Source organism: Coptis chinensis, chromosome 4 (genome assembly GCF_015680905.1).
Source record: "Coptis chinensis isolate HL-2020 chromosome 4, ASM1568090v1, whole genome shotgun sequence".
In the NCBI taxonomy this organism is placed as follows: Eukaryota; Viridiplantae; Streptophyta; class Magnoliopsida; order Ranunculales; family Ranunculaceae; genus Coptis; species Coptis chinensis.
In genome coordinates this window covers 91,041,666-91,066,389 of record NC_141459.1, presented here as the reverse complement: position 1 = coordinate 91,066,389, position 24,724 = coordinate 91,041,666, and the positions used below count along the sequence as shown (strand labels likewise).

Sequence of the window (24,724 nt, the reverse complement as noted above, 5' to 3'; positions counted from 1 at the left end):
TCTTTGCCAAAGGCATCCACGAGAATGTTGAAGGTTACAATATCCGTGAGATGCTCCTTTTGGACATATCTTCAAACAAGCTGATGGCTCCTTTCAGTTGACGAATGCTGCATAGTCCATGAATTAAAGAGCTGAAAGTAATGGCATCTGGGACAACTCCGTTGTCAACCATTTCCTGAAAGAGATTGACAGCATCATACACCCGGTTTTCCTTGCAAATACAGTCAATGATCATATTGTATATGTGGATGTTCGGCTTCAGCTTTTCCTTTTCCATTGAGCTCATCAATTGAAGGGCAATATCTGAATTTAATGATTTGCAGAACCAATTGATGGCAACCCCATAAGTGACTTCATCTCGGGCTTCCCTCCGTAAACAAACCCTTGAGAAGAGTATTGAAAGTAACCGCATTCGGTTCAAACCCGCATTTTAAAATAGTCCCCAAAACAGCAAACCCGAAATCCACCCGACCCATATAAGAGTAGCAATTGGAGTCCAGCAGAAGCCATTGCATTGTACATGGACAAAACAGTAGAATAGTGTTTGGTCTTGACAAGGGCTCCTAACAGTTGGTTGAAAGGGTGAATGGAAGGAATCAACTCATTAAAGAAGCCCAATGCCTCGTCAAGTTCAAGTGTTCCTGTTTTACAACGATCTCTAACCAATTTCTCTTAAGAAGAAGGAGATGGGTGGTTTCTAGTGGTAGTGGATTTGAAACGAAAGAATGAAGAAAGAAAGAGAGAGAATACCAAAAGAAATTCTACTTATCTTCGCCATGGAAATCCAACAAGAAAGCAGAGCAGATGCCGAACAAACCCGTCTATGGCCTCATTTGGGTAAATTTTTATTTTTTGCTCAAAGCAAAATTTATTTTCTCTGTTTTTGGTGCCTTTCTGTGGAAGGCTAGCCCAATTTTTTTTAAAATGCTAATTAGACACAAATAACATATAGAAGAAGCAGATTTTGATCCCACGGAGAAAAATAGAGGATATATGTTCTATCAACTATCAAGTATCAACTTGAAAATAATACATCACCACCACATCCTAAGGATTTAGACAGTACATTACAATCTTCTAGCATTTTGGGTGTGGTTTGTAAGTGATGTAGGGCTCTTCAAATAAAATGGCCAATCTAACTATTCTCTTGAACAAAAGCAGTACTTTCACCCTTTGTGAGGCTTTTGACATGGATTGTATTTTCTTCGCAAATTCACCCAACTCTTTTTCTTTGTATTCTGATAGGGCCTCTCTAACTTTGATGGTGATGCTTTCTAGAACCATTGCATTTTTCAAAAGAAATTCAAGAAACTTCAGTTCATTTTCACAGCCTTCAAGATCTTGGATCTCAATAGACTTCAGGTGACAAAACTGGCATTGGAAGAGAAGTTGTTGTCCCCAGTCCCCTCCCTCCTCTGTAGTTGTTGATATTGCCTGCAAACAAGAACATAATTGATTGAGATGTTAATAGACAGGATAAGAAGTGAAGGAAATATCTAGGCCCATTGCTTTGCTGAAATCAGAAATTGCTTTGCTCTTTGATCACAAAAAATGCAATCAATAATTATAAACCAAATAATACAAAAGTAATAAATTTCATTATCACTGTTATGTTTTACTATAAATGTTATTCATTAATTTTGCAATTGCACTGTATACCACGAATCAAACGCAATGTTACATCTTTAAAGTGAGTCATGCGATTGTACAAAACTATTCGAAGGTATGAAATCAAAGAATAAAGCTCTTTCGATTTCAGCAATGCCAAATGGCCAAATAGGGGGGTAGGCTTCAGATTGCGCAACTCCATGAGTCCATATTATAATTATTTATGCACTTCAAACAAATTTAAGATGATTTATGCACTTCAAACCGATTAGCTATTTGGTCAACTAAATTGCCAATTGGTTAACTACTACTGATACACACGATATTGATCACAATCGGACACTGATTATCAAGTTTTACAGTCGAACTAACAAAATGAAAGTTGCTTCTTTATATAATAATAACATAAGAACGACACAGTTCTCATACTTGTTTTGCATACGAGGAAGTAAACTCTGCATCGTTGTTTTTCATACAATACCTGAGTTCTTTCCAAGACAAGAGTTTCTAAGCAAGGAAAGCTCTTCAACAATTTGGCTAATGCACAGATGTTGCCACTGTTATCCAAGTCTGTCAGCTTCAAAAACTTCAGATTATGAAATGAAGAAGGCAGTGAGTTGATCTCATCAGGTACTTCTGAAAAAGTCTTCTCCAGTGGAAAAAGAAAAAGCAGATTAACTCAGCCATTACTTGCAAATGCATAATACCAATTCTTGAAACATCAATTTTGCAAGTATGTCAATACAGAATGCATATGTACGTAAGAAATGCGTTCAACATATTAGTAAAAGCAGTTGACACCATTAAGAGGAAATGACTTCCATGGCATTGCTATAACACCGTTAATGAAATGTGGGAATTGAAAAATCTGTTCGAAACATTCCAGTTGTACAATGAACAAACTGACCAGGTGATCAATTACTGATTAGAGGACATTTAAAACTTGCCAAAATACAGCTGTCGCAATAGGCGCAGGAGGCCCATCTCACTTCTTGTTTGTTGTGAAGCATCTAAGATCTAGTTCAGTTCCCTCATTTTACACACATTTACATGGTTAATACAATTACGTCTTCTACCCCTCACACACACACATGGTCAACGCAATTACCCTTTTTTCTTTTGATCAGTAAATATAATTTCTTTATATGAAACCAATCAAAAGAAAGTAGGATGAGCGATCCTACCAGTACAACAACAGAGAAATCAAAGATTGACGAAAAAAAAACACAAGAAACTACAAAACAAAGACTCCTGGTCAATACATCAAAAAATTCCATCTAAACATAAAATGGCTGAAGGGCATATCCCTCGTCTCGTCATGGACTTTGGACCAAAAAACAAAACCTTTAAAGCAATTACTTCTTCCACCCCTCTTCATCACATGGCTGTTCTAAACTCTCACCAGGACTATCAAAGGAGTTAAACATGACAGTGGATCCTAATCTGGAGACATGAGCAGTCTGAAAGGGTAGTATTTCAATTAGGTAGCCATTTGAGATGAGTAGTCTTGAAATGAGAAACCCCGTCGCTGAAAATTTAGAAACGCTAGCTAAAAAAAGGGTAGGATGTTCTACTAATTCATCAGGGTACTAAATCATCAAGACCAACTACATGAAAAATAGTGAAAGTGCCCAGTTTCTCCTCAGTGAGACGAATCTCTCATGTAGCATGGCCTACTCAAACCAAAATGTAAGCTCTGGTAAGGATAGAACTCGAAACTCATGTGCCCGACTCCACTCACTACCTTTTAGCGTGAACAGATGCTAAACGAACTTAAATCTATCAAGGAAAACAGAACCCCGAAACTTCTACCTAAAGCCTCATCATACCTTGCTGCCCACCCGGATAAGCAGCAATCTGTTTGATTCCATTATTAATAAGAAAAAGTGGAGATAATGATGGATGTCGAATTACAGTGTAAAAACAGGATTCCAAGCTATCTCCAGATTGTCAAAATTCACAACTCATGTCGAAGTGACTCCAAATAGGGGACTAATTTCCCAGTTGAAATTGCTTCAATATCGTTCGCAATGGGTTAAAGATTCAAGAATAACCAAAATTGTTAAGCATGGATCTGCACTAAATTTTTTTTATTCCAACCAGGAACTAGCATTTTGTACCTTCATATATTGCACTCTGCCCTTCAATCTGGTAACCTAGCCTGTTAGCCAACCTTCTTTGACTCTCTTCTCACACAACCTAATCTTGTAGTTTAATGGTTATCAAATGGTTGTCAACTCGAGCAAAAAGCTTATCCTTACAAAAAGTTTGAAAATGCCCTTTCTGCAGCAAACCCTAAGGTTCCAAAATGACTGGCACACTGCTCCAGAAATCTAGACTCTGTTATTTATGGACGAAGGATGTCTTGTATTCTATCTGTAGGTCTTATAAAACTGGATTTTTTTCATTAATAAAACACTGAGCAAAATATAGACACATACATATTTCTTAATACCCAAAATCCATTTGTTGAAACACACTAAACTTTTGTGGAGCATAAAATGGAAACCCAAGATCAGTGGGTTTCAAATGCATAGTGAGAAACCACCTTGGCTATTCATAGAACAGCAGTGGAACTTATACCTAAAGGTCAATGCTGAGACTGGGATTACAGTCAACTATCACTCATAAAGTATTTCAAACTTTCTTTCGGTGTGACAAATGTTGCCTTGGTTAAATGCATATCAGAGCACAGGAGCGAGACACGAAGTGAAACCAGAAAGGTCCAGAAATTTCGCCATTAATGGCTCTTATTAGAGCCGTGTCATTGTGTATCAATTAAGTAAATTAACCTATCCTTACAGAAGGGAACCTCCCAACAGACAGATTGAGCATGATGCGGTACACGGGTGTAGATTAGAAGAAGGGATACGGAAACCCTTGATAAAAGAAGAGAACGAAGACAATGAAGTTTTGAAGAAGATGAGTATTAAATTTGGGATAAATTTGATAATTGATTTGATATAGGATAAATCACAATGGCCTCCTTATATAGATAATCCATACTTGATAACCAAGAAACCTAGACTTCTAAATCTAATTAAGCTAAGTAAAGGAAACTCAAAAAATCAACTTACTAATTCTACTAATGCAATTCCCCTAAAAAGTGAACCTTATCATCCTACATCACAGTACATGTGTCCTTTTAAGTCAGTAACAACAAGCCCAATGGGGACATGCTAAACGGGTTACCGAGCAAAAAAAAAACAAAAAAACAACAACAAACATGCTAAAAAAAAGACATGCTAAAAGGGTGTCACATCAGAAATTTGCTAGGTTACATGGACACGCCATATTTTGAAAAAAATCTGTGTCGGATACGTGTCCGTGTCCATGTCCGTATCCATCTTGGACACACACGGACACATATTGTATTTAATTTACCTCGAATTTCTGATTTACCATCTAATTTAATAAATTTATAATTATTAAAAAATTAATTAATTATTCCTATCCGTGTCCCCGTGTCGATCTTCAACTGCTCGCCGTATCCGACACCCCGTATCCGTATCGGACACCGACACGCGTGCCCGTGTCAATGTAACCTAGGAAATTTGGCCATTTTAGCTTGCAAGCCAAATTTGGCATGCCAAAAGCTTGCAAACCGTTCCACTGGGCCTTTTTTTTTTAATTTTACAACTTAATTTTGGCAGCTGCTAGACAAGGCCACAAATTTAGCTGAGTTTATCACACCAGCCAAATTTAAGACCCTTCTAGCAGCACCATTTGAATGGCCATTTGGTGTTTCGGGTGCTATATGGCCCCCATTGGGCTTGCTCTAATACCCTACCTGGTTTCTTAGGCAAATTTTACATATTATTACATTGAGAGAGGCCATAAAGAAGATTTTTTTAATGATCAATTAGAGGCCCTGTACAGTGAGGTAACTAACTTCTCAGCAACGAATGTCGACTACATGAATACATAGACAATATGATTCAAAGTAATTTCTGAAGAGAAAATGAGGAAGGAAAGCATACCTGAAATCCATGTGCTGATAATATTAGAGACTTTGCATTAGTAAGTTCTTTGAGGATATTCCTCAAGCATTTACCAAACACTACATCGGGAGAAGGTATCGCTTCATGCTCATGCTCATCTTCATCTTCATCTGATGAATCAGTATTTAAGTGCTCATGCTCATCCACGCTATTAATCTTTGTGTCAACTTCTACAGTAACAAGAGATGAAGGACTACTGAAAATATAGTCCTTATACATATACCCTTTCCATACAAGTGACGTAAGTTTTGGAGCATCAATCTCAATCAGCCCTGAAGGATTATATTCCTCCCTAGAATTTTCCACCTTCAAGTACTTGAGCTGAGGAGTATATATACCCAGACATCTAAAACCCCGGCAATCTTCGATAATCAAATTTTCAAGAGATTGAGATTTCAAGTGTAGCCATTCTTGAGTATCGAATGACGAAATACGAACCGATACCAAGTGTAAAGTATTGACACGAGCAAGTAAAGATAGTAAATCGGGTTTTGCACGATAAATATCCAGACCAACCATATGTATCTCTTTAGCATTCCGCATCACAGCATAAGTAATCAATCTTTGAATTTGATTCAAATTATTGTACTTGGATGAGGTGATAGATAACTTGTTTATGTTAGAACCACCTCGGAGAAGTAGAACCGTGTCAACAAAATATATAAATTTGCTTAACACTAGTACTTTACGAACAGGGTCTTTCCAGAAAGATTCACTAAAAATTAAATTAGGAACAGATCTCCATACGTTTCTCCATTTCGTAGAAAGAAGACTCGTTAACAGTACTTCTTTCATGTCCAAATAAGATAGTATATGATGAAGTATTTGTTCCGGTAAAGAACTTATTATATCTTCATCACTCATCCTCATAACCTTGTTGCTCATGGCAGTGCAACTTGTCAACATTTTAATGCTCCCTTCCATCAACATGCAATTCTGTTTCATTTTATTAAAACAATCATTGGAAAAACATAATGATCTATTATTTACCCATGTAAGCCCTAAATGAAAATTACTAAAACGAAGAAATGAAATGTTGTAAGTTTGTTAAATAACAAAGAAAATTAAGTATTACCTCGAAATTGTGGAATCGCTAGTAGTCTCAACTCGGTCACCCGAGCATATGACCGAGATTAATAGAATAAACAAAGAGGAAGAAATGAAACGAGGGAATTTATATGTGCGCAACTCGGGCGGATCGGGTTGGGTTTAATGGGTTTGGTGTTTACCCGTGTGTCTGTGTCTCGAAGTCTAACTCAAGCCCAAAGCCCATTTAGCCCAAAACCAACATAACTTCTAATTAGTTTGTTGGGGATGGTTATATGAACTCCACTAAAACGAACTCCAAATGAACTCCACCACTTAATTCAATGAACTAGAAGCTGATTTTTGGTGGAGATGTTTTCCACACAATAGAGATCATCCTCACAAAAAATCAGCTCATTTGAAGATGTACAACCTCATCAAAAATCATTTAGAAAGTTATGAAATTATCCAACCGGTCCGGATTTTTTAATTTGATACAATTTTTGACAAGGTTAAACATATTCAATTGAGCTGATTTTTGTGGGGTGTTCTCCATCATGAATATACACATCCACAAAAAATTAGTCCTCAGTTCATTTTGTAAGTTCATTTTTATGAGTGGAGTAACTTTAGAGTCGCTATAAGGTGGAGTTCATATAACCATCCCCTAGTTTGTTACTAACAAAAACATCAAACAATCCATCAAACAATCCATTGTATGAGGTTTTGCAGAAGATGGACGGACTACCGATAAAAATCATCACTGACATCCTTGCAAGGCTCCCAATTAGTTCTCTATCTCCATACAGGTACGTTTGCCAAACATAGTGAAACATAATCTCTGATCCTTTATTAATAACAACAAAGCCCAATACTTTATTCTTGTGCTGCACTGGTCATACACATGTGGAGAAAGACTTCGTTTATTGCAATTGTGCTACCAATTCGAAGAGCATGTTCAAGTATGCGTATATCCCATCACCGTGGTTAAAAAACTTGAATCTCTATTTTTGAGCATGGATTCTTCAAACACAGTTGTTCTTGTGGGATTGTGCAATGGAGGTAACGTTTGCTGCTCCCATGGACAATGGTTTCCGAAAACCTGTTTACATACTTAACCCCTTAACAGGAGAACACAAAGGACTTCCGTACTTAGAATGTTCATTCACGACAAAGTTTTTTCTGGATTTGGTTTCAATATCTCTACACAAGAAATCAAGATTATGTTTGTGGAATTTTATGGTAGTGTGAATAATAAAGTGGTAGTTCACACACCTGGTAGTAATACATGGAGAAAAATGCGTGATGCCCCAAATATTCTAATTAACACGTTTGAAGAGGTATCGTCGGCATTCATCAATGATTCCTTTCATTGGATAACAAGGGGACCAATAAAACGCATTGGTCATCAATCTTCCAGTTTCAGGCTGCTCATTTTAGCATGGCATTTAGGGGCCGAAGAGTTTAGCAATATTCTAGTACACGAGTCAGTCACTATCTTGAATACTAATTTCAGATGTTGTTCAAAATACTACATACTTCGGGTACTTGCCGGGTCTCTGTCATTGGTAAACTGCTCTTCTGAACAAGTTGTTGACATATGGTAGATGAAAAATTATAAAGTAAAGGAGTCTTGGGCTAAGCAGTTTACTATATTGAAAGAACAAATATTGCAGTCGTGTTACACGATTTCACCTATGATAATTCGAACGAACGGAGAGATCATACTACTATCACGATGACAATTATCCGGTTTCTTATAACTTGGCCCGACAAGCGGACTATGAAAGTTATTTCCGACAATAAAAGTAGGAACCAAGTTCAAGTATTTCCAATTGATGGTAACTTTTTATCACTAATATCAGCTTATGGAGCAGAGAATAACACTGAGAAGAACTTTCAAAGGAAGATTAAAAGAAAGCCTAACTTATAGAATGAGAAATAAAACCGAGAAGAACTTTTTAGGAAGATAAAAAGAAAACGACTGCCATAACAAAGTTCCTGTTTAATCCCTTATAGAGCAGAGAATAAAACTGAGAAGAACTTTTTTAGGAAGATAAAAAGAAAATGGCTGCCATAACAAAGTTCCTATTTAATATTAGCAAGTGATATCCTCTCTATCGATGACCCGACCTATCAAAGTTTGTCATGACTTTTCCTTGGCTATCGGCCTTGCATATGGGTTTTGGGGAAGTCAGGAAGACCTATGTGTTGAACGTTTCGGGTGATGGAATAGGGATGTTTGATTAACTTTTGTATCCATCGCCATTCCCCATTTAACTTGGTGCACTGCATTTTCAAAAGCTTCCTGTTGAACTGGCTCTTATTTCAATCTGTGCTGGACCGATCTTGGTGGTCTTCTTTGATAAGGAAATGGCTTTAAGTGTTTCATACTTTCATCTATGCAGATACTTCAGGATTAGTAAGACACTTGTTCACGTGATTGGGCTGATGGAATTCTTGGAGTCTCTAGGAGTCTTTAATAGGACCGTCCCAGAAACAAAACTAGACACCTACAATGAGAAAAATATCTACATAGATCAAACACCTTACCTGAGTAGCATTAGTGCACGGACTAGAGTATAAAATAAACCTTTTCTTTTTCCTTTGGTCAAAATCCAGAGGGTTAATATAGTGTCAAAGAAGTAATCAGTTTTATAGAACAAACTCTTTTTAGCTCCCCCTCCAAAATAATAATAATAAATATATAAATAAAACAATAAAAAAAAATACATAAAAAATTCAACCTACTTTAAGGGTAGGAACTTCTGAGAATATAATTCTATTTAGCTTCCTCGAGTCTTAGGCGATTATAATTTATTACCGGTTTCTAATGGAAAAGCATTTCTAGAAGGCAACTTTAAGCTAATTAACAGGTTATCTTAGATTTGAACTTGTGAGAGACTGGGAAGAGTAGGTACCACACTGTTCACTACTTATCAATTTTTATCTTCTAACATTTGCCCCGAAGTGCATTTCCTCATTTGTTCGCCATATATTTGAGAACACTACCCTCTTGCAATGCACATAGCCAATCATTTGAGATGGCTCATGTAGGTTTTTAAACCAATTCAATCTTGCTTCCCTTTTCACAAACGCTACTCCCTCCTAAAGTTCCAGTTCTTACGAAAAATACATATTATATTCAAAAACAACATTCAAATTTTACAGTTCAAAGGATACTGTTCTAAATAATATAATTTGTAAGCAAATAACGTGAAAGGTTTTTTTTGTCTTTTAATGTAGAAAACTGTACAAGCAATTCACTGGAAGACGGAAAAGCAGAGAATGAACAAAATGAGTCCAAGAACCAAGAAACGATAGTCTACTTGAAACAACATTACCAGGTAATACTTGTTGAGATTATAAAGCCTTGCCATCAAATATATAAAGGAATCTACTAATCATACAAAACCTATAAGCATACCTAGTGTTTTGAGATCAGCCACTCTTGATATGAGATAATTAATCAGAGCACTTTCTTCAAATTTAGCAATATGGTAACCTCTGAAAACGCTTTTTGTAGTGATTGTATCTTCTTATTGAGTTCGGCCAGCTCCTTCTCCTTGCCACTCAATTTAATAGTCAAGGTAATGCCAACTTTCTTCAACACCAACACACTTTTTAGTAAAAACTCAAGAAACTTGAATTTGTTTTCAGACCCTTCAAAATTTTGCATCTCAATACATTTTAGTTGACAAAGCTTACAAGTAAATGATAACTATGTATCCCAATCTCCTCTCTCATCTTTAGGCTCGATAATTCTCTAATATAAAACAATTGGTAAAGCAACAGTACAATTTGTGTTTCTACAATTTGTTTCTTTTCGTTTCTCTTTTTTTACTACTTTTCCTCTTGTTCCAATAATTAGTAACATATACAAAAGAGGGAAACATAACAGATGTAATAGGCATCCCTAGTGAGATTTTTATTTATTTGTTTAGATTTTAAGTGTATAAAAAAAAACCCAGTTAGAGTGGTTTAGAGTTCTAGTTATTAAGGGATAGTATTATTATATATAGGTTTTGTAGCCTTCTTTGTCAATGGGTTATTAGAAAAAAAATTATTATTTTTGAAAGATCATGATAATGAATATTAAATTGAGTTGAAACCCTAATTGTTGATTTGTTATATATTATTCTGCTGCGTTTTCACATCAGAATTGAAACACTATGCTTTTTGATGAACTTAGTAGTTGGTAACTTTAAGCTGTAACTGTATAACTGCAAGATAAGAGTTGAAAAAACTTGAAATATGATATAGTAATTGATAAATACCTGGGTTCTTTCCAAGACAAGAGTTTCTAAAAGTGGGAAAACCTCTAACCGTTTTACCAATAAATAGATGTAAGATTTGTCACATTGCACCATTCTGTAAGCTTCAAATACTTCAAACTTTGGACTGAAACTAGTACCCCTTCCAACATATTTGGCAATTCTTCAAAAGCGACAATGAAAAGAGAGCAATTTAGAAACAACTACTTCACGAAAAATTTTTGACAAGAAGGGAAGTGCTTGACAAAAGATGTTTTTCCATATGCTACAACTGAATTGTTTGAGGAGAGCATCTATATATCAACCATTTACAACCTAGCAAAGTTACAAACCATTGGAATTCGGCACCATAGCTTTAATTAGTAGAGGGGTATTCCTCGGAGAAAGGTACCTCAGAGTATAGAGATTATCTAAATTGGCATTTAAGTTTGTAGTCGACAAATCTGTTATGTCACCTGGCATACTTATTTAAAACAGCGTTAGTTCAAATTACTGTGTTCCAAACTTCTTGACCAAAAATAAAAAAGAAAAGAAACCGTAAAGCACATTTGTTTTCCCAATGTTCTGAAATAATTGAGTTCTCACTAATAAAAAAAAGTACACAATGCTAGCTGAAGCCATTTTCACAATAGAGAAAGATGAAAGAAAACATACTTGAAAGCCATGTCCTGATAGAGTAAGCGACTTTGCATTAGTGATTCCTTTTAGAATGTTACTCAAACATCTACCAAATGAAATATTGAGGGTTGCCACGTCATCTGCATCTTTTTCCCTGTAATACATATATGTGTCAATCTCAGCAGTAACTAGAGTTGAAAGATTCTCCAAGGTGTAGTCTTCGTAGGTATAGCCAATACATTTGAGTGATGTGAGACTGGGCACCGCAGATATCTTAATCGAGGTTTTATAATTAATTCCTTGAAAAATATTCTCCAGCTGCAAGTACTTAAATTTAGGACCAGATATTGCAAGCCTTCTAACTGCAATATGGTCACAATAATCAATAATAAAGCTTTCCACAATTGGCAAGTCCAAAACTAAATCCCCATGACCATTGCTCGGAAGAGGGATCCTAAGTAATTCCAAAGTTTTAACTCGGCCAGATAAACAGCTGTATTTGATGATAGAATAGATACACCACCAAATCTAAGCACTTGAACTCGTCGCTTTTGAGCATAAGTAACCCATCTATCAATCCGTCTGGAATCATCATATTCGGCAGAGAGGAAATACAGATCAAACTTGTCTATATCAGATCCATCTCGGAGAAGTAAAACTATGTCTACAAAAAACTTGAACTTACCCTTCTTCAGTTTGAAATTACGTCGATTCGTCCAGGAATCTTCATGAAACTTAAGAGTTCGGACTGATCGCCATAGGTTTGTCCATCTTTTGGAAAGAAGGCTTGTTTGCAGAACTTCTTTCTTGTCCATGAAAAAGAGGATGTGATGAATAAGTGGTTCGTATAAGCCACTGATTCTATCTTCATTGTTTATATTCATTAATTTCTTGTTGGCAGCAGTGGAACTTGATGAAGAAGAATTCCCTTCAGCTTCCATCTCAATATTTTCAAACCAAATCCAAATCCTCGAAAGGTAGATGAACCGAACCAATAGATTCTGAAACAAAACACATTACCAATTACAAATTATCAACATCGAGAATCTATGGTCCCGAACCGACTTTCGCTTTTCCTCCTTTTACCTTGTTCAGCCATTTGGAAGTTGGAGCTCTTCAACGGCCTTGTTGTCTTAGGTCCAAATGTCCAATAAGATAATGGGTTGGATACGGGGTCCGTAATTTTGACCCGACTTGGATAGTCGATTGCATGGCAGTGAAGGCAATGAGAACCTGACGATTGGAGTAACTTGTTCGAGTTCCATTACACGTGACAGGATGGGAACCAAAGATTTTAAGGGTTCATGTCACTGGACAGCAACCACTGGTCTGAGGGGGTTTTCGAGCAGCTCAGATCAGATATCGTTGAACGTATTTTGAAATACAATATAGACAGTTGAAACAGTTCATCAAATATCGACTGGGAAAAAACACGCATAAATCCCAGCAGGCCAAGGCAAAAACAAAAGACAACTAATATTACGATTTACATGAATGGAAGACAACAGTAATACATAGGTCCAGCCAGCTAGGTAAGAAATCCGCTTCAGAGAAAGCTATGTTGATAATATCAGTGGCATTCGCATCCCTGTTATCTCCCACAACAAGCACTTCATTCTCTTCTTCAGCCACCTCAAAGTTTAGCGTCCTCAGTACTTTATGCATTGAACGGACTCCAGTCTGCATGATGTTAGCTTACTTGTCCAACAACCTGCCATAATAATAAAATAATAACAATAATCCAAAAACTTAATTATGAGCGTCTACTTCAAATAACAATACCAAACACTTTTGTGTTCCTTGAATATGAGAAGGACGACCAGTCAATAAAGTGAAAGATACTTTTGTGTTCCTTGAATAAATGAATCTACAAATGCTGGTAAAATTATAAGCATGTACGTAGCAATTTATGATCAGCCAAGCACTTGAAAGGGGATAATCAATCAGAATACTCTTCTAAACCGAGCAATATGGTAACCCCTGAAAACGTTTTCTGTTGCGATTGTATCTTCAACTTGACTTCGGCCAGCTCCTCCTCCTTGCTGCACAACTAAATAGTCGATGTAATGCCGACTTTCTCCAACACCAAATTACTTCATAGCAAAAACTCAAGAAACTTGAATTCGTTTTCAGACCCTTGAAACTTATGCATCTCAATAGACTTTAGATGACAAAACATGCATGTGAACTCTCTCTCTCTCTCTCTCATTACTTAGTGACACACAGAAAATATAATAGGTGGAACTCTTAGCAATCGAAAAAGTTCATCAACACAAAAAAAACACTTTGCTTTTGCAGTGAACCTTAGAAAGCTTATAATCTAACACAAGTTTACGCTGTAACTGTCCGAGTACAAGATAAGAGTTGAAAACTTGAAACAGGCATAATACTAGGTTAATACCTTCCTTGTCTCCAAAACAAGAGTTTCTAAATGTGGGAAGATCTCTAATTATTTCGCCAAAGAAAAGATGTGGGATTTATCACACCGTTCTACAATCTTCAAATACTTCAATTGTCGGAACAAAATGGGCACTCCTTCCAACATATTTGGTAGTTCTTCAAAAGCCTGACAATTAAAAAGAGAACAAATTAGAAACAACTACTTGCAGACAGGGTGTGGTTAAGTACAGTCTACAGACCAAAAGGTTGGTCTCCATAAATCAAATACAACAAAAATATTCGAGGAGAGTATCTACAAATCCACCATTTGCAGCCTATTGAAAATACAAACAGGATCTTAGCACCATAACACTCTTGTTTACTGGATGGGTATTCTTCTAATTTTTATGACATAGACACACACGTAAAACTCAGTTGCATTAACATCACGAGATTCAACAACTATCTCCTGTTCCTGAAATTGGCCAAGGATGCAGGGGTGGATCTATGAGTTGGTTGTCTGGGGCTACCCCCCCCCCAACTTTGCCCCAAAAAAAGATAGTGGTCACTATTCATGAATTATACCCCCAAAAAAGTCAAAAACCAAATAGTAGTGGCAATTAAGGCTAGTAGCCCCCCAAACTAAGTAGACAGAGAATAGAATATACATCGAGAAAAACCAAGTGCCATAACATTTACCAAGAATGTAAAGTAAGTCAATTGCAACTTGCAAGAGATCCTTTTCCCAGTTCCCCAACCCCCACAAAATCCGCCTTCCCATAATATAATGTTAAATCTAGACACTATGATGACTTAATCATGTGCACAAAAAACAATGACTTACAAAAATAAAATACCAGTAAGCGTACCTTTGTCCCCATATATTTAAGATTATGTGTTGTACCACGTAACCGTGTTCCTGAGTCCTTATCCAGGTATCATAGTCTGGGACCTATCACCACATTGATTTGTCTGCTATTAGCTTAAGCTTCCAAACGATACTAGTTGTTGTCCTTATTCCATAGGCATTTGGTAGATCTGATCGTTCAGTTACTCAACCGCTCTGCGAATTTGCTATGGGGAGCCAAGGATAAAAGAAAAAGAAACTCTAACATGGAAAGTGAATTAAGAAAATGACTTTTGGACATGTCACTTTCATGAAATATACAGCTTGTACCAAGTAATTGGAAAAGCTTTTTTTCTTTCCGGAGTTTTGGGAACTAATGGAGAATTACCATTCTGAGAAACTTATCCACTACCAGTAAGTTTAAGAGGCTCATTGGCATAAAAAAATAAAATTTCAAATGTGGTGAGCTGCTTCCGCAACCAACCATCTACACCGTCGTATCCATGTCCTAGGTTTTATCATGTAAGACATAACTTTACCTATAGGTGAACTTTCTAAGTTCATAGTACTATCCAATGGTATCTCACAGGCATAGACTCTCCTGAAAACAGATGGAAACTGTTCTTAACAAACTATGCATACCAATAAGATATTGCATACATAGTACTTTTAAGTTTTGACCAAAATGGTATTCCAATAGGACATCGAAAATGTCAATGCTCTTCAACAATCTCTCAAGAAATACAAAGAATGCATAATAATATACAGCAAACCATAGATATCGAACGCATCAATGCTTTTAAAGATTAGCTTAAGAAATACAAAGAATATACATAATCATATACAGCAAACAATAGTTTAGATAGACCTCACTTTGTGTAAGAGTTAATAGTATGGATACTAATATACTATTAACTGAGATATAATCCGTTAAATTGAAGGTAATATATAATGGATGATAAAAATAAAATAAAAAGAACATATTAAGTTATCGATTAGAAAAATTTTAAACTTACGAAATTCAAGAAAATGGTTGGAGGACGTACTTTCGTTACAAGAATAATTACAAGCTGATGTACCAGGATAACAAAAGCTTGCTCGTCACAACAGGTCATACAGAACATGATTGATAACAACAGTCCCAACCGAAGAATATCATCCGCAGCTCACCTTACAACAAGAAATTACGAGTATGTCCAAACTCTCGTGATTTGGTTCATCTTTAGCCAGCAAATTTATAACCATAGACATAGTATTTGCATCCGCCGAGAACCTCCTCTCATCCATTACCTTAAGAAATTGCACTGCCTTCTCAAAATTTCTGCCTTTGAGAAATCCTTGAACCATGATATTGAACGTGCGGTCATTTGGAGCAACATTATTCTCTTCCATCTCTATGAACAAACTTTGAGCATCAATTAACATGCCCTCCTTACAAAAGCCATTGATCATTGTGGTATGTGTTATGGTGTTGGGCAGCACCTCTTTTGAAGAAAGGCTGTAAAACAGTTCCTTGGCTTCCAACAACTTTCCTTCTTTGCACATGTAGTGAATAATATTGTTATAAATCACAACATTAGCTCTTAACCCATTGCTTTCCATCAATCAAATCAAGCTCATTGCTTCTGAAAGTCCACCATTAGAACACACACCTTCTATTAATGTACCATATATGACAATATTTGGACTCTGCCCACGAGTTTGCATGTCTTCAAAAAATTTCTTTGCTTCCACAACTCTCCCAACCTTACATAATCCACTTAAAAGGGTGCTATACGTGATAACATTAGGTTTCAAACACTTGCACTTCAATTTCTCATAAAGTTGCATAGCCTCATCTAATCTCTTAGCCTTGCAATAATCATTAATCAAAGTATTACAAGTAACAATGTTAGGCTCCAGACCAGCGTCAACCATTAAAAGAAAAACATTCACAGCCTCTTCCATTTGACCTTGCATACAATACCCATCCATCAAAGAGTTGTATGTGATATTGTTAGGTGCCATATTTATTTGGATCATCTCCTCTAATAGTTGATGTGCCTTACTAAGCTTCCCTTCTTTGCAATACATATCGACCAAAATATTGTATGTTGTCACATCTGGCGAGATTCCTCGACTGATCATATCGTGTAACAATTCAGTTGTCTTGTTCCAATTATTGGAGATGCATAGGCCACGAATCAAAGAACTATATGTGATGACATCAGGCGTTATACCTCTTTGAAGCATCAATTCTAACACCTGAAGTGCTTCACTGGTCCTACCCTCATTGCCAAGGGCATCAACAAGAACATTGAAGGTTACTACATCCGGTGAGATGCTCCTTTTGGACATATCATCAAACAAGCTCAAGGCTCCTTTCAGTTGACGAGTTGACGAATGTTGCATAGTCCGTGAATTAAAGAGCTGTAACTTACGACATCTGGGACAACTCCTCGACCAATCATTTCCTTAAAGAGATTGACGGCGTCATTCACCCGATATTGCTTGCAAAGACAGTCAATGATCATACTGTATATGTGGATGTCCGGCTTCAGCTTTTCCTTTTCCATTGAGCTCATCAATTGAAGGGCAGTATCTGAATTTAATGATTTGCAGAACCAATTGATGACAACCCCATTTTGAGCTAAGGCTGCAGCAGTTGACCAGAAGGAATGAAGCCCAAGTGAGTGTCAGTTGCATTTTCACTATCTTTTTCTCATTAAAAGTGGAAAGCCCAAAACCCGAACACAACCCAAGAAGCCCAAAACCCGAACAAAACCTAGTAAGAAATGAATGTGATGAAATGTTGGTGAATAATACTTGTTGGATATCGATTAAGATGGTGTAGGCTTACCATAACAATACTTGTTTGAAAAGAAAGAGTGGTCAATGACAATAATGCCAAATCGTAATCTAGGATACTAACAGAAGATGTATTTAGGAATTAGGACTGTGTTGAGTTGTATTTAGGGATTAGGAATTATGGCCTTCTACTAACCAACTCAATTCACATTTCCCATCATGTACGTACATAACATTTTTTGATCGGGTCCAAGTTGTTATAGACCTAACTCATTCAAACCAAACCAATCCGTTCTCCACAAGTCCACGTTACGAAATGGGTAAGAGCATCTTTTTTTTTTACAACAAAAAAAGCACCAAACAACTTTATGAGCAACATCAAAAAAACACCAAACAACTACGTGGTTTTGCCAAAACCGCGCCATATAGCCTATACGGTTTTGCCAAAACTGCGCCACTAAAGCCCAACTGACAGGCCCAAGCCCACGCGGTTTTGACAAAACCGCATCTGTTCTCTCAAAGCCGTGCTACTTCTATATATCTGACTCCAAAGCCGCGTGATTCAATCACTTTCACCTCTTCTCACAATTATAAAATCCTCTCTTTAGTTAAAAAAAAAAAAAACCTACCTAAACTCTTAAAATTTGATATGGATCCTTTAGAACCTTTCGGCGGTGATAATTGGCGATTACAAAGACGCGACATTGGCGATGAGGAAGTTAATTACGATTGGGGAGAAGATTATGGGGAAGAAGAACCCGAGGATGTCGCTACCGTGATAGACATCCCTATGTCTTGGAGTATCGGATGAGCGACTTTGATTGGCAATTTGCACCGAGAAGCACTTGATATGGAAGTTGTGTCTTCTACACCATGATACAAAACACGGTCGAGTCGCGATGGCTAATACTTAGGTAATTAATTAGTTTTGATTAAATATTTTGAATATTAATTAGTTGAGTTGGACCAATTAATTATTTATCTTATCTTATTTTTTTTTTTATAATATCGGCATGTTGTTGACTACCGAGTTAGATCGGCTTTATTTGGTGTTAGAGAGTGGTGGAAGGTTATTAGGAGTTTGGATGAGTTTGTACATATTAGAGATAGTATTTTGTATACACCTTTGGGTATTTTGATTGATACGGATTATGAGAGGGCCGATTAGGCGATGGTCATAGCTTTAGTAGAAAGATGGTGGAGTAGAACTCATACATTTTATTTTTCTTGTGCGGAGTTAGGGTTCACACCACTAGACTTCACTATGATTTCTGGGTTGAGTATCGGTATAGGCCAACCGATACCTTTTCATACAAATTATGAGTATGGATAGTATGCTTATGAGTTTTCCTCGTTTGGGTGCGGATGCTTATGATTCTTCTGGGATTAAACTATCTTTTATTAAGATTGTATATATAGAACCCCTCTTGCATCCTGATACACGAGCGGAGTTAGCTTTGACTGTTCTACCGGGTAGTGAGGGTGCTGATCAGTATGTTAGGGCTTTTTTTATATTTTTTATTGGACATGTTTTGTTTCCCAATGGTCATTCTACGGTACGACTGGGATATTATGATTATGTATCTGATTTGCATACTATGAGAGATTATGACCTGGGTAGCTCAGTATATGCCACATTGATATCGGCGTTAGATAAAGCTTCAAAGACATTCGGAAGTAGAAGTCCTCAGATTGCAGGATTCACGAGACTTTTAGAGATTTGGTTTTATGAGTACTTTCGATGTCTTTGTCCTAACATAGACATGATTGTTGATACTCGCCCTAGATTTGCTAGTTGGTCAGGGCCTCACTTGACTCGTAACAGAGGGCAGATTAGGAATAATATCTGTATGGCTCGTGCTCAGATTGATATTAGATCATTGTCATCTATTGAGTGGAGACCTTGGCGTTTGTCTACTGTCTTTGACGATCCAGCTGTACAGCATGCTTGTGTGTTGTCATGTCACAGAGTTGTTTTTGCCGCACGTGACTATCAGGTTTGCAAATGCGTGGCGGCGGATGTTGGAGGCGGATGATGACCTGGCGTTATGGAGTTCCATGTGCTCCCATGCCGGATGTTAGTGATGCAAAGTTATGGGGTAGAATTCAAGTTCATGAAGTTCATGCGGTGGTGGTCCTTGCGGATCGTCTTCTTTTTGTTGTTAGGCGGACTACGATCAAGATTATAGATGGTGGAACCGGTGTCTCCATGGAGTCCATTGTTGCCTCCCCGTTGTCGGGCTAGCAACTTCGAAGTTTGTGAGCCCGGAAGGGATGAGGCGTGAGCTACATATTCCTCATCCGCCCGCGACTGTTTACAACCCACAACCTCACGAATGCATATCGGCCCGGCTCGTGGTAATGCCAAGAATCCTCGGATGTTTGTCGTGTTAATGGACGATGGGGAGCCTACTTATATTTCCATTCCCGAGGTGCCTTATGCTCGTTTCTCGAGTTAGAGCCAGATTGATCGGTATACCATGGTGAGTTTAATTGTTTTATTTATCTTCTTCATTATATATATAATATGTACTCACACTTGTATTTTCTTGGATTTTCGGTGAGGTTCGGAAAGATATGAGAACCGTGTTCTTATGTTTGATGGGATGAGGATCGCCTTCAGATCATTATAGCCAAGAAAGAGAGGAAGCATATTCTCGGACATATCGGCAATCCCAAATCATGCGTATGACGAGACTTCGGAAAGCGATATGAGGATATCGCGACAAGTGTACACGCCAGCAACATCAAGGATATGAGGAACTTCAGTCAAGTAGTTAACCTCCCGTCTGGATAGAAGATCATCGATCTCCGGATTAGGAACTTAGAGGAGCGACTTGAGCGTCCCAAATAGAGAGAGGAGAGGGATCGAGTGGTAAGGGCTTAAGAAGAGAGCTAAATAAATTTGATGTAATATGATAGGTTTTGGATTATTTTGGATATTATATGATTATATCATAATCATAGATTTTGGACTGCATAATCATAATCATAAGTTTTTATTTTCTTTAATTTTTTCGATTTTGAATTACAATTCTTAATTTCTTCAATTGCACAATTGTTAATTTCTTAACTTATATGCACAACTCATAATTTTTCAAGTTCTATGCACCACAGTTCTAATTTTCAGAAAAAACGCACGCGGTTTTGGCAAAACCGCGCCCATTCAAGCTTCCAAGCCCACGGTTTTGCCAAAGCGCCGTAGAAAGCCATTTAGTCGCTTTTAGAAGCCCACGCGGTGTTGCCAAAACCGCGCGGTTTTGGCAAAACTGCGTGAGTGATTTGATACAGCACCAAACCTAGAACCAAATATTGGTCGATTTGGTGTTTTTTTAGTGTTTTCATCAACATGTAGTTATCCTGAAGTTGAAAAAACACCAAATTCTTGAGAATTTGGTGTTTTGATGCTAGGCTAAAGATGCTCTAACTTTGAAACAGACCCATGCGGGTCAGGAATTGTGCAAACGTTAAGAAAGAATGGTAATAACGGCGGACATTTAATAATTTGGAAATCATAATACGTTCAGATCAAATGAAGTTCAGAAGTTGAATATAAGATGAAGAAAGAATTTGATACACCATAAAATGTAATGGACTGCGATTCACACTCAGATCAATAAGAAACTCATTCTATGAATTCAGGTTCAAAGATAACTTTAATGGCTTTCCTGTTATCTCCCAGAACAAGCACTTCATTCTCTTCTGAGTTCTGACAAGGATGCCAACAGTGCTGCCACCTCAGCTGAGTAAACTTCAGCCTCCTCACCACTTTCCACTTTGAATTCCTTGAGTCCAGCCTGCATGATTTTACCTTGCTTATTCACCTTCCCAGCAACCTCTCATAGTCTCACATTATTACTTTAGTAACACATGATTTTCATGCAAGGGCAAATAAATGAAATGAATCCACGACCTGAAACAACAATACCATATAACACTCTCCCTGTAAACAAAGCAAAGGAAAAAGAGTAACTAAAAAGGAGAGAATGTTTAGTGTTCCTTGCATAAAGGAAACGACTAATGCTGGTAAAGTTGTACATGTACCTAGTGTTTTAAGATCAGCCAAGCTCTTGAAATGACACAATCAGAAACTCAGAACACTCTTTTTGAATTGAGCAATATAGTAACCCTTGAAAACGTTTTCTCTAGTGATTGAATCTTCTTCTTGACTTGGGCCAGATCCTTCTCCTTGTCACTCGATTTGATAGTCGATGTAATGCTCACTTTCTCCATTACCAAAGCACCTTTTAGCAAAAATGCAAGAAACTTAAATTCATTCTCAGACCCTTCGAAATTATGCATCTCAATAGACTTTAGATGACAAAACATGCATGTGAATGATAACTCTGCATCCCAATCTCCTTCCTCCAATTCAAACTCGATAAGTCTCTGACATAAACAAAGATAATTGGCAAACCAATGAAAAAAATAAAGAATTTGTTCATTTATCAATTTGTTCATTTCTTTATTGTTACTAGTTCCCTTGTTTTAATACGTAGCGACTTTTACAAAAGAAAATATACTATGTGGCACTTGGCGCACAAAATAGAATTTCTAGCAATTGAAAGTTTTATCAAGATGAAGAAACCGTTTGCTTTTCCACTGATCTTAGTTGTCTACAGTGTAACATAGTTCAAGCTGTACGTACAAAATAAGAGGTTAAAACACAAAACATAGTACAAACGTATAGTACTTGATCCATACCTTCCTTCTTTCCATGACAAGAGTTTCTAAATGTGGGAAGATCTCTAATAGTTTTGCCAAAGAATAGATGTGACTTTTGTCACACCATTCTATTAGCTTCAAATACTTCAAATTTTGGTATGAATTGGGCACCCCATCCAACAATTTTGGTAATTCTTCAAAAACCTGACAATGAACACAGAGAACAAACTCATAAAAGACGACTCCACAAGTAACAGTTTGAAAGTCGGTATGTGTTTAACTACAGATCAATAGGTTAACTTCCATAAATCAAATACAAGTTCACCATGAGCAGCCTGGTAAATTACAACTGTATGGTGTCATTCGGCAGACACCATGAGAAACCAAAGAGATGATTACAGGCATAAAGCATTTAATGACACTTGTTTGTCAGTATGTCAGTAAACCTATAATCAGAGAAGGATACCTCCCGACAGAAGATTGTATACATTTGCCTCCTTAAATTTGTAGTTAGCAAATCTGGAATGTTACCCTACCCAGTTTTAGCTGATACTTGAATGATCATACAGGAGTGTTGGTTCTAATTACTAACCCTACCCAGTTTTAGCTGATACTTGAATGATCATACAGGAGTGTTGGTTCTAATTACTAAGGTGTCAAACTTCTTGAAAAAAAAAAAACAAAACGAGAAAAAGAAATGAATGGAAGCACCTAATTTTTCAATATTACTACTAAAGTAATTGAGTTCTTACTAATGGGATGTTTAAATTAATTACATGGCACATAATAAAAGTAAGGAATGTAATCTGAAGTAGTTTTCTTGACAGAAATGGAAGAGATCAAAACATACTTGAAAGCCGTGTGCTGATAGTGTTAGTGACTTTGCATTAGTAAGTGCTTTAAGGATGGTACTCAAACATCTACCAAACAATGTATTGAGGGTTGTCACTTCATCTGCATCTTCATCCTTGCAATTAATCTTTGTGTCAATCTCTGCAGTAACAAGAGCTGAAAGATTTTCCAAGGTATAGTCTTGATAGGTATAGCCTTTGCACTTGAGCGATGTGAGATTGGGCGCAGATATCTTGATCGAGGTTCCATAATTAATTTCTGGAAAAGTGTTATACAACTGCAAGTACTTAAGTTTAGGACCTGAAATTGTAAGGCTGATAAGTTCACAATGGTCACAACTTTGTATAATCAAATTTTCCAAAATGGGCAAGTCCAAAATTAAATTTCCATTCTCATCGCCTGGAAGAACAATTGCACCTAAATCCAAAGTATTAACACGGCCAAACAAACAAATTAAGTTTGGTGATGCAATAGACACACCAGCAATATCAAGCACTTGAACACTTCGTTTTATAGCATAAGCAATCCACCTTTCAATTTGAACGGAATCACCACTATGGGCAGCGGCGAAAAATAGCTTGAACTTATGTATATCAGATCCATCACGGAGAAGTAGAACTGTATCTACAAAAAACTTGAATTTACTCTTACTTCGTGGCTTACTCCATTCAACTTCATCGAAGTTTAGAACACTGACTGATCGCCATACGTTTCTCCATCTTTTGGAAAGAAGGCTTGTTTGCACAACTTCTTTCATGTCCATAAAAGAGAGGATGTGATGAAGAAGTGGTTCATGTAAACAACAGATTCTGTCTTCTTCTTTCATAGTCATCAACTTCTTGTTGGCGGCATTGCAACTTGATGAAGATATTCCTTTCATTGCCATCCGGCTCTTTTCTCCCTCTCTCTCACTCGACTACTCTCAAATTTGTTCTACAAAATCTTTTAAAGGTATACTTGTTTCCAACTTGAGCTACTATACAATAAAGTTGTTGAAGGTTGAAAATCTGAAAAAGCAAATAAATAATAACTAAATTATTGAAAATAGTTGGTTAAAGTAATAGGGTAGAATGCAGTCGGATGACTAACAATAGTGCTCTGGCTTTGGGAAGCTGAAAGAGGAAAGGACCAGATCCTCTTCAGAATTGTTCCCTCTGCGAGAATTACCATGCAAAATTTTTAGCTTATAGTAAGGTGACAACCCCGTGATCATAGGTCGGTTTGAGGACAGATAGCGTGCTCTCAAACAAACCCTAATTGTGTGGTCGGCATTAACGTCCTGTCAAAAGGCTATCACTGGGGTGTTACAGTGTGGTCCCTGTTAACGTCCTGTCAAGAGGCGCCATCACCGGTGGTGTAACACACAACCCTCCTTCCAACACGACCTCCAGGTGGACACTACGTGCTTTGTGGCCCTCCAGATCACTAATGCTTAGTTAATCCCCCCATGTTTTACACATTTTGTGCCAGATAACTCCCACATGGACAGTCCACGTGGGATGGCTCACTCCAATATCTCCTTAAGTAATGAATATCTGGTGAAGTGTCTTTGCTGATGGAAGGGCAAATTCCTAACAGACTCTATGGCTAAATATTAAACAGAGAATTTTTCTTAATGCACGTAAATTATACACGAATCTTAAATAAATATATAACTACCTTAAGTT

At 37.1% G+C, this 24,724-nt stretch overlaps 2 protein-coding genes, 1 long non-coding RNA gene and 1 pseudogene across 6 annotated transcripts in view; all 4 read right to left on the bottom strand.

Moving 5' to 3' along the window:
- LOC147505604 (uncharacterized) overlaps positions 1-15,690 on the bottom strand; it is a 61,065-nt gene extending 45,375 nt beyond the window's left edge. The window contains exons 1-2 of the long non-coding RNA XR_015193404.1: positions 13,929-15,690; positions 11,564-13,238 (exon numbers count right to left, since the gene is read on the bottom strand). This is a non-coding gene — a long non-coding RNA (uncharacterized LOC147505604). The remainder of the gene's footprint in view (positions 1-11,563; positions 13,239-13,928) is intronic.
- On the bottom strand, positions 950-6,828 carry LOC147505605 (putative F-box/LRR-repeat protein At4g13960). Its single transcript, XM_086558080.1, has 4 exons — positions 6,685-6,828; positions 5,589-6,545; positions 2,090-2,254; positions 950-1,434 (listed from the first exon to the last, which is right to left on the bottom strand). The coding sequence occupies exons 2-4, from the start codon at positions 6,537-6,539 to the stop codon at positions 1,078-1,080; spliced, it is 1,473 nt and encodes a 490-aa protein (XP_086414206.1). The 5' UTR covers positions 6,540-6,545; positions 6,685-6,828; the 3' UTR covers positions 950-1,077.
- A 122-nt stretch (positions 15,691-15,812) lies between the features above and the next one.
- On the bottom strand, positions 15,813-17,431 carry LOC147505603 (uncharacterized; annotated as a pseudogene).
- Positions 17,432-21,018: 3,587 nt separating this feature from the next.
- Positions 21,019-24,480, bottom strand: LOC147505602 (F-box/LRR-repeat protein At4g14103-like). Of its 4 annotated transcripts, XM_086558087.1 has the most exons (5): positions 24,147-24,474; positions 23,056-24,064; positions 22,245-22,409; positions 21,585-21,929; positions 21,019-21,483 (listed from the first exon to the last, which is right to left on the bottom strand). In XM_086558087.1, the coding sequence occupies exons 2-4, from the start codon at positions 23,941-23,943 to the stop codon at positions 21,633-21,635; spliced, it is 1,350 nt and encodes a 449-aa protein (XP_086414213.1). In that variant the 5' UTR covers positions 23,944-24,064; positions 24,147-24,474; the 3' UTR covers positions 21,019-21,483; positions 21,585-21,632. The 4 variants fall into 4 exon arrangements, 2 of the variants coding, with proteins under 2 accessions (XP_086414213.1, XP_086414212.1); XR_015193382.1 differs by having other exon boundaries at positions 21,585-21,784; positions 23,056-24,480; XR_015193383.1 differs by having other exon boundaries at positions 21,019-21,453; positions 21,585-21,784; positions 23,056-24,480.
- Positions 24,481-24,724: the final 244 nt, after the last annotated feature.